The sequence below is a fragment of the Lissotriton helveticus genome, chromosome 2_1 (genome assembly GCF_964261635.1).
Source record: "Lissotriton helveticus chromosome 2_1, aLisHel1.1, whole genome shotgun sequence".
Lineage (NCBI taxonomy): Eukaryota > Metazoa > Chordata > Amphibia > Caudata > Salamandridae > Lissotriton > Lissotriton helveticus.
The window spans coordinates 1,245,745,675-1,245,758,957 of NC_136059.1; the positions used below are offsets into that span (position 1 = coordinate 1,245,745,675).

Genomic DNA, 13,283 nt, shown 5'->3' on the forward strand with positions numbered 1-13,283 from the left:
AAGAATTGTCAAAGTCAATCGCAATAGTGTTGTGACACCAGACGGACAAGTTTGGAATGTTAGATGTGTTTTAAAGTGTAAAAATTTGTCTTTTCAAAATTCTTAAGGGAAATGCGTTACATCCTGTATTATAGTTTTGTATTGCTCTTTTAATTTAGGTTGCCCTTTTAATTGGATTGTACATTCAATCTGTGGCACATGCATTGCTGTTGTAGTGACATCACTTGGAATGGGCTTGGGGCATTCTTTTTTTTTTTTAAACAATTTTATTGAATTAAGCAAAGCAATTTTCATACATTATACTTAGCATGACGTGTACATAGATCACAGTATTAAGCATATAAACATTTCCATCACTCTCATAGTCCCAAATTCGGATAACGCCCTTTCCTACTTTCTCCCTTATCCCCACGTGTGTTGAACAGTCTACTTTGGCTGGTTCATTTAAGTACTCTCATCCGAATCATAATCCTCAGGGGGCGGCTAACATTAATCTCCCAGATAGGAGTTCCATCTCCCCCACACCCCTTCCCACTTTTTTGGACATCCCCGATGAATAATGACAGACTTTTCCGCCACCATTGCCAGGTCCATGTCCGTACACCACTGGGGAAGGGTAGGGCCAATCTTAGACCCCCATCGCTCTGCAAGGTTCCGCTTTGCCACTGTAACCCCAAGAGTCACCCATCCCTGAGTCGTCGTACTCAAGTCCGTTGGTTCCCATATATTGAGCAAGCAGTACCTCGGCTCCGGCAATATAGTGACTCCAGTGACCTGGGAGAGTATCCTCATCACTGCCATCCAGTATCTCACTAATGTGGGGCTTCTCCAGATGGTATGGAAAAAAAAAGTCCCCAGCTCCCCGCACCCTCTCAAGCAGTTCGGCTTGTCTGTCCACCCAATTTTATGGAGGAGCACCCTCGTGTAGTATGTGCGGTGGAGAATGTTAAGTTGGATAAGTCGTAGCCTTGACGGAATTGCCGCCTCTTTAGGGGAAGCTAGCACCTCCCTCCAGTCTGCCTCATCAATGTCTCCCATCTCTCACTCTCCCATGCAGCCTTGACAGTCCATGTGGTGTCCGGTCTATTGTTAATTATTTTTTTTATACGTCAGTGAGATCACTTTTTTTGCAGATGGTCTGTCAGGAGTCTATCCTCTAATGGCGAGGTTTCCTCCGGGGTCGCGCCTGGCGGTAAGACTGATTGCAGTGCATGTCTAATCTGCATATAGCAAAACCTTTCAGTTTCAGCAAGGCCATAGGTAGTCTGCAGGTATGCGAATGGAACCACTTCTCCTTTCTGCCATAAGTCCCCTAGCTTGAGGTATTCTTGATATGGACCGGAGCTGGAACAGTTGTACTGTGCTCCTTGGAATAAACCGGATTTTCTGCATTTTTTTTTTAAACAGATTTTATTGATAGATCACATAGAAATCACAGAGCTCTGTACCCCAGAGACAACTGCCAATCATAGAAACAAACATAGTGCTTTGCGATCCATCATGTCTTTTACATTGAAAACCATAAAATGAATGCCGTTAACTCCCCTCCCTCCAACCCTCCCTCCAGCCCACCCCCCAGCTCCCCCAACCCTCCCGGAACCCTCCCTCCCTGCACGGTTTCAAGCAATGTCAGCAATTTGTGTACACACAGGATTTTCTGTATTTTAATATTTTCTGTATTTATTGCTGGAATCTAACAAAGCCCTTTTGAAGAGGAGGGCATTGGGCAGTTGGCTACTTTGCCCAAGACTTAAAAAGTCTCTGGGGGAAAAAGCCAAGAATGAAGCTTCCAGGGTGAAAAACAAAGAAAATTCCCAAATTAAAGGAACACACTAGTATCTAGCTTTGACTGAATATTAAGGGCCATATTTATCAAAATGTAAGGCAGCGCAGCAAGTCACTGTGTTCCAGGGAAAGGGCAGGAATGCGCTGAATTATGGCACATTCCTGTCCTTTTATCCCTGCGCCGGCACACAATTGGCTGCTGTGCGCCACCGCAAGCACTCCTGCACCATGGTGCAAGGATGCCTCTGTTGTAAGCAGGATTAATTTTGTGTAGGAATGCAGCACACATAGAAAGAGGAAAAACGAGGAGAAATCAAGATATTTTTCCTTATTATACCTTGTCTGGGAGGCGTAGCATTATGGAGTTTTCCCAGGTCTACCAGTGATGATAAATCTGGGAATGCGTCAAAATCCATAGTTGTTGCATGGGAACACCCACACACCACCAACGGAAGACCTCTGGGCAGAGTAACATAATGGAGTGATTTGAGCCGCTTTACTCTGGATTTATCCTGCTCAGGGGCCTTGTGTGGCTTGATAAATTGAATCTTAGGGGTTGTGTCGCTTCTGAAACACGTTGTGTGGTACAAAAGCGATGCAACCCCATGATAAATATGGTCCTAAGTATTCATAGCCACAGCATGGGACCAAATCCATTTTACACGTGTAAGAACTCATTTTATTTCAGCCATTTCTCCCACCTGCCGTCACCTCGCGGGACTGCAAAGTACCTGTACTTCTGGGAGTACAGAGAGCCAAGAGTTCACCACATACACATCGTAGAGAAAATGCGTCACCAAATTCCAAGCTTAATTGATATTAGACTTTAGAGTCAACTCCCAGCCAACTTGTGATACAGCAATGGAACACAGCCTTTAAAGCAGACAGACATCACACTTACAAACGAGAGCACATTATAGGTTTACAGGTTTTTAAAGACGGCGGCAACTCAATTTGGCTTTTTTCCCATGGCTGCAAAAGCTGATCTTTTACAAACAGTGCCACAGCTTTGTGAAAAATAATAGACACACCCACAACATCATTGTCTTTTATTGACTGTACAAATATAATATTTTACAAATATTCTTGTTTCAAGCCAAGGGTTGCAGGAATAAATCTAGGAAGTAGAAGAGTAGGACATTATCAGTCTATAGTTTTAAAATCATGTTTGCTTGCTTACCACATTTCCAACCCCCTACGGGTAACCCCATTTGATATACAAGGCTGTGATTTAAGGTCAAGCACTGTCAATTAATAGGTTTTATGAAACTCCAGTAGGGCTTAGTGATCAGGTTCATTCAAGGGGAAGTATTTTGGAAATGTTTTCATCTGCATTCAAACTAAGGCCCACATGTACTAAAGTTTGCACTGACGCTCGTGTGATGCAACACAGTTTAGCACTGTGCACTAGGTCCTTTACTAAAGTAATTAAATAGACACTATTTTTGCATTGCACAAATGCCCGTGCAAAACTTTCGAAATTGTGGGCTGAAATCTCTCTTTGACTACTACATTTGTCATTTTCTCGATCTCCTTTTCAGCACACAATTTAACTGGATGGTTGAAATTCTGGGACACTGAACTTCTGCATTTTGACAGGGGTGTTCACACTGCAGCTGCATTCCATTAAAAAGTACCCTGTTGTTTTCTCGCATTGATGTCTCTTTTGAGTTGGCAAAGTGTACAGTGAGGGCAAAACAATGTTAACAAAAAGTCATTGCAGATGGATCCCTGCGGAAACAAAAAAAAACGACAAGTGAGGAGAAATGATGACTAACATTTTTAGGCTTCTTTTTAGTTTATACCTAGCCAAATTGAGTACAAGACATGGCTGTTCTTCCAGCAGAGAGATTTACTTTGCAATTAGAGTCTGCCATTTTTTTCGTCTTAACTGTCCTCACTAACACACACAATATAAGTAGCACCAACATAGGTAACAAACGGTTTATTTACACAAGGTTGCACAGGTTCTTGTGAGCTGCTGCGCATTTTTTTGCAGGATCTGCAGCCATTTGCAATGGTAAGCAAATCGAAGCAAAGCTTTGCGCTGTGCACTTTGTGCCACATGCAAAACCTAAGTAAATAGCCTCCATTTTGTTTTAATACCTGCGGATATGTTTTTCTAAGAGCTAATGATCAGCAATCTGGGTCTCTGAACAATCAAAGTGTGGGGTTATTTTACCAACAGGGAACGATGCAACCACGTGTAATATGACCTAGTACACAGATCTCCGTCTTTCACTATAATAACAGCTATTTATGTTCAATGAAAATCATCCCAATCTACTAACAAACTGTCAGCGTTCCAATAGTAGCCATTTCAGACAAGATTCCATTGGTGGCAGTCGTATAATGGCTTACAATCAGTGCATGAAGCCAGGTCACCAATAATAACGTAAAACAAAAAACACTTTATTAATTTTAGTTTTGACTCTCGTAACGTGTCATAGCAATCATATGGGATGTCCCCTGGCATTTAGGAAAAAAACATCAGTAATAAATCTCCCCAAACGCAGCATGAATAATCAATTAACTATCGGTCTTAGGGGAGGAGCCTAGCTCGCGACCGAGATGGCCGCGTTTTAGCTCGGCTCCGTCCGGCCGCCTGTTTGTCTTCATTTATCCTGTATTCCTCCCGCCCCGGGAAGTCTTCCTTGCTGTGTTTCGGTACTCCAGTCATTTGGCGGACACTTACCTGTTGCTCCGGTGATCCTGAGTGCTGTCGATCCTGTGCAGTGGTCCCGCTCGGAGCCTCCGGGGCGGTCTGGCCGGGCCTCCTTGCTACGCTGGGCCGTGACGGAACGAGTTGGTCGGCCCTTGTTGGCGCTGTGGAGCTGGACGCGGAGGCTGATGTGTGAATTGGCCGGCTCTGCCCCTTGACGGACCCGACTGGCCTGGGCCCAGAGGTATGAACGCTGCTCCTCGCGGGAGAGCCTACTCAATTGTCTGGTGGGGTCCCCCTTCTGTTCCCCGGCCCGGCCATTTTGAATTTTTCCGCCCGGGCTCGGAGAGCGGGGCCGGCGATACGGGGGGACCGACGGACATCCTTCTTCTGGTGGCTCTCCTTTCCGCCTTGGGGCGCCCTGCCGCAGACTGGCTGACCTCCTTTTGCTCTGGTGTTACCCCGGCCGGGGTTCCCGGCGACCGGAGACGTGCTGGGCTCTTAAGATGGCGGCCGGCCCTGGGAGTCTTTGCCGGGCCCGGGCGAGCACTGGGGGCCCGCCGCATGGCCCGGACGTCGGATCTTGTAAAGAGCTTCCTGCGCTTCGAGTTGTCCTGGATGCGCTGCACTCCTGGCGGACTGCCGTGGCTGCGTCTGTCTCCACTGTGGAGGCTGACCCTCGTCTTGAACAATGCGGGCCCCCGTCATCAGATTTGGCCTCCTCGTCGATGATCGCGACTGATGTGCTCCTCGACTCTGTGCCCCCGGCGGGGACCGCATCCTTGGCTCGGAGAGTCTCCGGCGCCCCCCGTTGTCCTGTCTGGTTGCCTCGGCCATTGGGCGGCGATCCGCTTGTATCCTGGCCTGGCGTTGACGATCCTTCCAGTCTCTCTTCGCGCCGACTCCCCGACCGAGAAATATGTTCCGGCCCGGCTGGGCCTGCCTCGTTCGAACTGTCCTTGGAACTCTGTCTGCAATACGATTGTTGTACTGTGACTTTCCTGGATCTTCAATTTTTTCTTTCTAGTTTCTTCTTTGGACTGCCGCGAAATTTTCTCCTGAGCCCAGTGTCCCTCATCGTTTGCTCTTTGTTGGTTCGGTTGGTTACAACCTTGGACAAAAGTGGACAGGGCTGAAACAACTTTTATATGCGGTAGTCTGGTTTCTTTGCTATGTGATTGACAAGTGCTGTTGTGATGTTTCTGTAATTTTCTGGGACTCCTGAAACTTTTTCTCATATCGTTACCTTCCCATGGGCTATACCCTTCCCTTGTAGCAGGTGGCGGGATGGACGCAGATGATACTGATTTTTCGCCCTCCCCCGTGTGTGCGTTGTTCCTTCCCTTCCCCTGCCCCTTCCCTTTTGTCTTTGTTTCTGCCCTGTTCCTTTTCTTCTATATTTCGGGTTCTATTTAGGGCGACAGGCACGCTGCCGGGGGGTAGGCCATAGCCCTCTGCAGGGGTGTAGGGTGGGCTTGTGGGGTGGGTGGGGGGGTCTGTTGTTGTTTTTGGGGGGGTTTTTCTCTCCTCCCTTTCTTCTCCCTACTTGGTTCTATGGCCCTTGTGTATCCCCTTTTTCGGGGCTCTGTCTGCCGTCTGTCCCCCGGGTGTCTTTCTGGTGTCTTTTTCCGGTACTACAAAGATGATGATTTGTGCTGTTTGTCTTCCTATTTTGTGGTTGATTTTGTACCGGAGTTTTGTTTTTCCTGCTTTGTCACCTGGGGGCGGGTGGTTGGGTTGGGGTCCCTTCCTTTTCCTTTTTCCCCTCTCCCCCCCCCTTACTGTGGGGTTTTTTCTACTTGGGGGTACAATTCGTGTCGCTTTGGTATTTGGGTCCTTTCTTGTGCTGATCGGTGGGACGGGCGGTGGCTACGGTGGGCGGGCAGTGGATCGTGTGCACAACTGTTTTTCTTTCTTTTCGTTGTTTTGCCCGGTACTTACTGGTGTACTTCTGTTGTGTTGATTTCTCCTGTGTCTTTATGATCGCTGCGTTGCTGCCCGCCGCGACCCCGCCCCTCTGGCCTATGTTATGGCCCGCCAAGCTCCTGATCTCCCAAATCCGTTCTTTAAAAAGAAAACTACCTTTCTATTTGTTTGCTCCTGAGATTGCTCTAAGATTCTTGCTCTTTCCCCTGATTTGTTGCCTTAGTATATTGTGACGCCTGAGGTATGTCTCCTGATGCTTTTCTTATGTGGTGGCCAGCCCTGGTGGGTTGTAGGCCCGTATTTGTGAGCTTTCTCTGTTCAATAAAGGTTTTCAAAAAAAAAAAAAAAAAAAAAAAAAAAAAAAAAACTATCGGTCTTAAATATATTTTTTCTCCAAAAATTAACTGATCAGTTCTGAAAATACACACATTTTGCTTTAATATACATACTTTAATTTTGGAAACATGCATAACTCAATTAAACAAAAGTTATTTATTAACTCGGTTCCGCTTCTCACAAGTAGCTGGAGATCTACCAGTAGTTACTGAGCTACTCGTTGGAGAACCCTAGATTAGATTTTAAGATGTGGCCTGACAAGGCAGCTATTTGCTGACCTAATGTTAATAATTCTTTAAAATAAACAGAAAATAAAATACAGAGTGAGCTTTGGCTGGGCCTACAGACGTATTTTCTCTCTCACTTCTGTTGATGTATCATTCTGCCTTTTATGGATTGCTTGCTATGCATAAGGAACTATTTTACTATCCAAAGGTACTCTAAATCATATATTAAATTAATTATCCTATAGAAGCATTCTATATAGAAAGCAATCGTTTTTACACTGCATCAGGCATTTGTTATTCTTTTATAGAAGCCTTGCCAAAACTTGTTTAAGGTACGCCTAAAGGATTATACCATTTTGAATAACTTAGGTCACATCTCAGTTCTCCTGTGACCTTGGGTGGGATGAAAGCTACATAGCTGCAGCCGAGTGATGAGCTTGTAGCCAATCAGCAGCCAGGAACCCTGCAGGAAGCATGGACCACTGACTCGGCAGGTGGCGCTATGGGTGATCTTCGGAACAAGCAGCCGCAGGGCATCTTTCAGTGCGGATTCTGCTGGGCATACCTGAAACATTTGATACTCTGGTGTAGACAACTTGGGCTCTCCACATACCTCTGAAGACGCATTTGAATGGCTTGGGACGGTTCCTTCTGGACAGAGTTTAGAGGGTGAGAATGCAATCTTCATGGATCTTATGAATCAAAAACTGATTCACACCTATAAGGATGACTGAGAATGCGGTCATCAAGGATCTTATATAAGTGGAATCAAGTTGTATGTTACCAGGGCTCGGATTACGATTTGCGTGGCACTGATGGGGCGCAAACTTCTCACCTGTGTTTACCATTGCCATGTTGTAACACCGTACCAGTACTCAGCAGTTATGCGCTAGACACCGGAGAATGGGAAATTACTGCGTATAATCTGTATACACCGAAGAGGAGTGAGAAGTTTATGATGAGGGTTTACCCTCGGCTTCCCTATTTTACTATGCATTAATACAGGAAAGGGGAGACCCAGTTATTTGTGACAGTGTCTGTCTTGTCTGTATCCCAGGTAAATCGGTGCTTGCTTCACAATTTCTCAGACAGTAGTCTTTATCTGAGATGGTGTGAAAAATTAAACTATTTACATATATATTGTAGCTGAAAAGAGAAAAAGTGGGGGAAGGATTAGGCACCTGTGGGTGCTCGTACTTTATTGGAGCACCACCCCAATGGTGAGATTATTAAATAGGCTATAAGTATTTAGGTAAAAACCATGGGTTTGCCTTAAAATTGTAATAATTAGGATTGCTGCCTTCGCAGGGGCAATGTGTGCAACTGCGTGAAAATGCTACATCCGTGTCACCTTTCGGCTGCTGTACAGGAGTATGGACATCCAACGGAAAGTAGGAAGCCTTTCAAAATCTAGTCTAAACATGCATGGTTGTACCCATAACACCCGAGGGGGAAAAGGGACTTGTAGTAAAGAGTAGTTTAAAATATCGACTTTGAGCTGGCCAACAACTCATTAACCCACTAAGGGGGCGATGAGCTAATACTAACAAGGACAGATTACACCAGGGCCTCAATAAGCGTGATATGATTTTAGTTGAGATCACCATTTCAAGTTTTACTTCTCTGAATGAGGGTGTAACCATGGAAATCGGAGATCATCCTCCAATTTCCACAGATTTCCCGATTCCAAGCCCTAACTTCCTAATACATTTTATAGAATGTTGTGGTTAAGACTTTCTCCATAACACGCTTAATTTGTATTTGGCTGGATACTCCCATATAGAGCCAAATCAGGATTTTAAGATAGCTAGTTTTGAGGGCCTAAATGGTGGCAATGTATATATTTCTCATCAACATACTTTTTTGAGGTTTTTGAACTATATTCAAAGATTTATATATCACGGTTCTCAATAAATATTGAAAGGTTTCAGATTTGCAAAATCATTTGTTTCGTAATTGTGCAGTTTTATGTGACCTATTGATAACTACTAAAATATAATGTGAATTTTCAGACTTGAAACTATGTTGTTTAAAAGCCACTGACTTAGTACAACAAATCAATTTCTCTGATGAAACATATGCTTTCTTGGGTTAATCCAAGTAACGCAAAAAACTGGAAGTGTAAAAAGCTTACAGGGATGTTGTATCTGGTTCTGTACATGGTCCTTATGGCGACACTTCCGCCGCACATACAGCATTCCCCCATATCACCGGCGACTTGACATCCTAAGCATGTGTAACAGAAGGCGCCACAGAGACCTGCAGAGAGAGGGAATGTGGACATTAGTTATGAAGCAGGTCTGCACTTTTACGTATGCATTACTGACCAGGAAAAAGTGACTCTCTCTGGTAAATACACTGTCTGTCCCTTTAAGTCATAGGAAAGATAACAACTATTAATTGTCAATGCAGGAGGCGGTCTAGCACTTTAGGTGCATCCTGTGAATGACATCACAATATTTCTCAAAATCCAAGGAGATGTCAAACTCAGGAAAGCTCTAGCACACCTAGTGTTGGTCATTGCTAGCAATGCAAGGCTGGATAGAGAGAACTGCTCTGAAATTATCTTTCAAAACTCTTATAGGAGACGTCCTGTAAAGGAGAAAACAGACTCCACAGAGAGCACATACCTGTACTACTTTAGGAAAGGCAACTATTCTGATAACTGAAAATGTCCCCCCTCCCTATAAATCACAGATTGTCAGCATATTGAGAGTCAGATGTACCGCCATTCCAAATTGCTATGTTTTGCGACTGGTAAAATGGAATGTACAACAGTGTCTCAGACACTGTTTGCGATTCCTGATGGTGTCGCTAAAGACTTGACTCAATAATATTAATGAGTTAGGTTGCAATTTGCGACCCCTTAGGAATCTCGCATAATACTGGGATGGTGGCTTGCTGTAGACAGCAGACCACCATGTCTAGGTTTGCTTTTTAAATAAAGAAGCTTTTTTTTCTAATGCAGCAAAATGGGATGCTTTTGAAAGAAAAACAAAAAAACAATTTTGTTTCATTAATTAAGGGGCAGGTAGTGAGTGGTCTGTGGATCCACTGCCTGCTCTTTAAAAATATTTTCACATACATTCACAAAGGGGAAGGGGTCCGCTGGGATCCCTTACTGTTTGTGAATGGCTTACCACCTATTTGAAGCAGGTAGTAACTGCGATTGTTACACGACCACATTTGCGGTTGCAAAACAATCATACATACCAGTGCAACTCGCTATTAGGAAGGGACGCCCTTGACACGCCCCTTCCTAATAGCAACTTGCAAACCCTATTTTGCGAGTTGGTAGGTTACCGAATCGCAAAATAGGGTTTGTACATACCACAACACTTTTTAGGGGTCGCATACCAGCTGATGTTCCGTTTGCGACCGCTAAAAAAGGTTGACCATTCAACCCTTAGTGTATGTATGTTAAATTTGCTGCATTTGTGTAGCCCACCGTCACCCTTTGTACGGTCCTGGCGCGATTTTGTAATCTGGGTGTCAAAAAATTCAAACAAGAAACTACACATACATATCTATAATCAGGGCCACTGGAATTAGGCGATTGGGGAGAAACAAATTATGCGGTTGGGGTGATTTAAGTATGTAGTAAGAAAATGCAAATTATGCAGTATAATGCAGCACATTTTGTGACAGAATTTTTTTATTTTGTTGCTTTTACATGCGCTGCTGCATTTTTAGGAAAGTATGATCCATTTGAGCTACAAGCATTTATTTTGTTAGAATGTACAAATTATGCAGCAGATAATGGGGTGTCAAATTTTGCAAATCCAAAATTGTGTAAAATGCTACAGCCACCAAATTACATAATTCCAGTGGCCCTGCATCTAGTACACAATAGATTTAACATCCCAAACGAAAGGACACACTAGACGAGGCTGCACACAATAGGTCTGATGAGACTGGTACTTGGATGTCACTGTACACACAGCAGCATATTCCATCAGGAAACAACATCCATCAGGAAACCTAAACAGCACACTGAGCACATATCCAAAACCGCTTACAGCCTTACCAAACATTATATGTATATCTTTTTTTCATATAGCGCGAAGTCAACCCAAAGGTATTGGATCACTTTACATGAGCACCAGTGAAAATACAGGAGGACACATTCATTTTTGGTTGGCTCGGGGAGATAGTGATTTGTCCAGAATCACAGGATGTTGAGCCGACGCTGAGACTCGAACCTGGTTCCCTAGTTGGCTGCTCTGGCCGTTATACCACATCCGCTCCCATAAATAACAAATATTAACAATTTCCCACCAAACACAGTCACAATATATACACATTCAACACAGCTGACAGGCAACATATAGGTGGGCTCAGAGTTCACAACGCCAATCCACATGAAACAATATACAACTGCACGACAACACATAACACACTGAACCAAGAGCTCGTCTGGTGCACAGTGGCGAGGGGGTGCATGTTAGGGACCGTTTGCGCATAGCACGCCACTGAATAATCGCACGGTCGCACCTATCCTGATAAAGGGCTTCCTCTTCAGATTGAGAATCGAGTAGTTTTCACGTCAACTAGTGACTTTCAACACACTTGGGACTAGTCTAGTCCCAAGTGTGTTGAAAGTGTCCAAGTTTTAGCTCGATGTCAATTGAAGTACAGCAAAGTGCTCATATTCAGGCCTACAGTGCCCTCTAGCGAGTCAACAATAGATCACCGTCTTGAAAAAAGCCCGTCTTCTAAACAGCAATATTTCTGCTTTATCTCCACATGATGCTTAATGGGTAGAAATATCGCCACAACAAGAGCGGGAGTTAAAATTGCCCAATTAGGGATCCCGATCCGCACAAACAATTTCCTTTGTTTTTGGACCGAGTGTTGCTGATGTTTCCAAAACGATCTGCACCTGACTGAAGAGAGCACAAAGTTGATTCAGTAAATTTAGCACGCTCCTTAGCAGGGAGGGGGTCGCAGTCACAGCACTTGCACTGCATCGTTTGAAGAAGTCGATCAGTTATAGGATAATTTTGCCACTCGGCGCAGTCCATAGATCGATGGAATGTGCTATCCATGTCCATTACCCTAGGGACGGTTATGACATATTAATATTTTCAAAGCTATAAGGTCCCAGGCCCAGACGGTGTCCCAGCAGATTTGTGCAAACAGAATCCAACTATTTGGGCAAAAATGTTAACTAAAGTTTTTTATGTGGCTAGTCAGCAGGGATTTCCGATGTCCTGGTCTCACTCCACCATTATTTTGGTTTTCAAAAAAGGCCAGAGAGGTGACCCAATCTGATGTAGGCCTATATCCCTAATTGATTCAGAGGTAAACGGGCTAGGGAGAGTGATTTTAAGTAAACTTTTGGATTGGATAAATTACAGTGATGTTTTAATAAATCTCGAATATAGTTTTAGAAAAGGTAAGAGCACACTAGATCAGTGTTTAAATGTGCACTTATTAGCAGGGAAATACACAGTGGCCAAGGCTGGGACATTACAGTTGGCCTTTATGGTTCTATCCTCAGCATTCAATCTAGTAAATAGATCGAAGCTATGGGCCATATTGATTGATATGGGAGTGGATCACTGCTTAGTCTATTTCCTGGCCGACCTACACAGGGATCTTTTGGGGAGGGTGAGAGTTAGCCAAAGTGGCGCATGCACAAAGCACTTTAGCATTGGTAGAGGCATCCAATAGGGCTGCATTTTAGCTCCCCTGCTTTTTACCCTTTATATAAACAATCTAGGCACCTCCCTATGCTCTGCCAGCCAGATATTCCATGTGTAGGGGACAGGGCTATCCCTACCCTCCTATGCACAGATTATGCACTGTATTTGACTCGTACAGCTGACTCCAGAGGCTTCTGGACTCATTTGGGGCCTTTATGCAATCTTTGAATTTAACTGTCAACATAGCCAAATTGTATGAGAAAAACAAGGACCCCCTGAACCATGAATAATACGATTCCTAGGACAGGGACTAAGCGCTTGAAAAGTATCACTCCCAGGCAATCTAAGATTTGAATACCAATAAACAATTTTTAAATGTGGCACAATATAAAATGTGAAGTATAAACAACCAATGATTAAAAAAAGTACACAGTTTTTAATAATGGGTAAAAAGTCCCAAGACCGGGATTTACACAATACATACAATATTAGACATTAAAAAAGAAAAATAAGTTCAATTTTATATCAAAAGGCTTTAAAAGTGGCAAAATCTTTCAATTCTGTCTCGACGCGCGTTTCGGCATATGAACGCCTTCTTCAGGAATAGCCACAATATATTCTGTAGATAAAAAAAGTATATAATTTAAATATTTAATATTAAAATCCCCACAAAATTTGAATTTTATCCATAGATCACAC

The 13,283-nt window shown here is 43.9% G+C and overlaps 1 protein-coding gene across 2 annotated transcripts in view; it reads right to left on the reverse strand.

Moving 5' to 3' along the window:
• Positions 1 to 1,391: 1,391 nt before the first annotated feature.
• The window catches only part of PLAC8 (placenta associated 8), a 230,571-nt gene continuing 218,679 nt past the window's right edge, over positions 1,392 to 13,283 (reverse strand). For both annotated transcript variants that reach the window (XM_078676192.1, XM_078676191.1), the window contains exons 3-4: positions 9,071 to 9,195; positions 1,392 to 3,516 (exon numbers count right to left, since the gene is read on the reverse strand). In XM_078676192.1, coding sequence (XP_078532318.1) covers positions 3,412 to 3,516; positions 9,071 to 9,195 — 230 coding nt within the window. In that variant the 3' untranslated portion in view covers positions 1,392 to 3,411. The remainder of the gene's footprint in view (positions 3,517 to 9,070; positions 9,196 to 13,283) is intronic.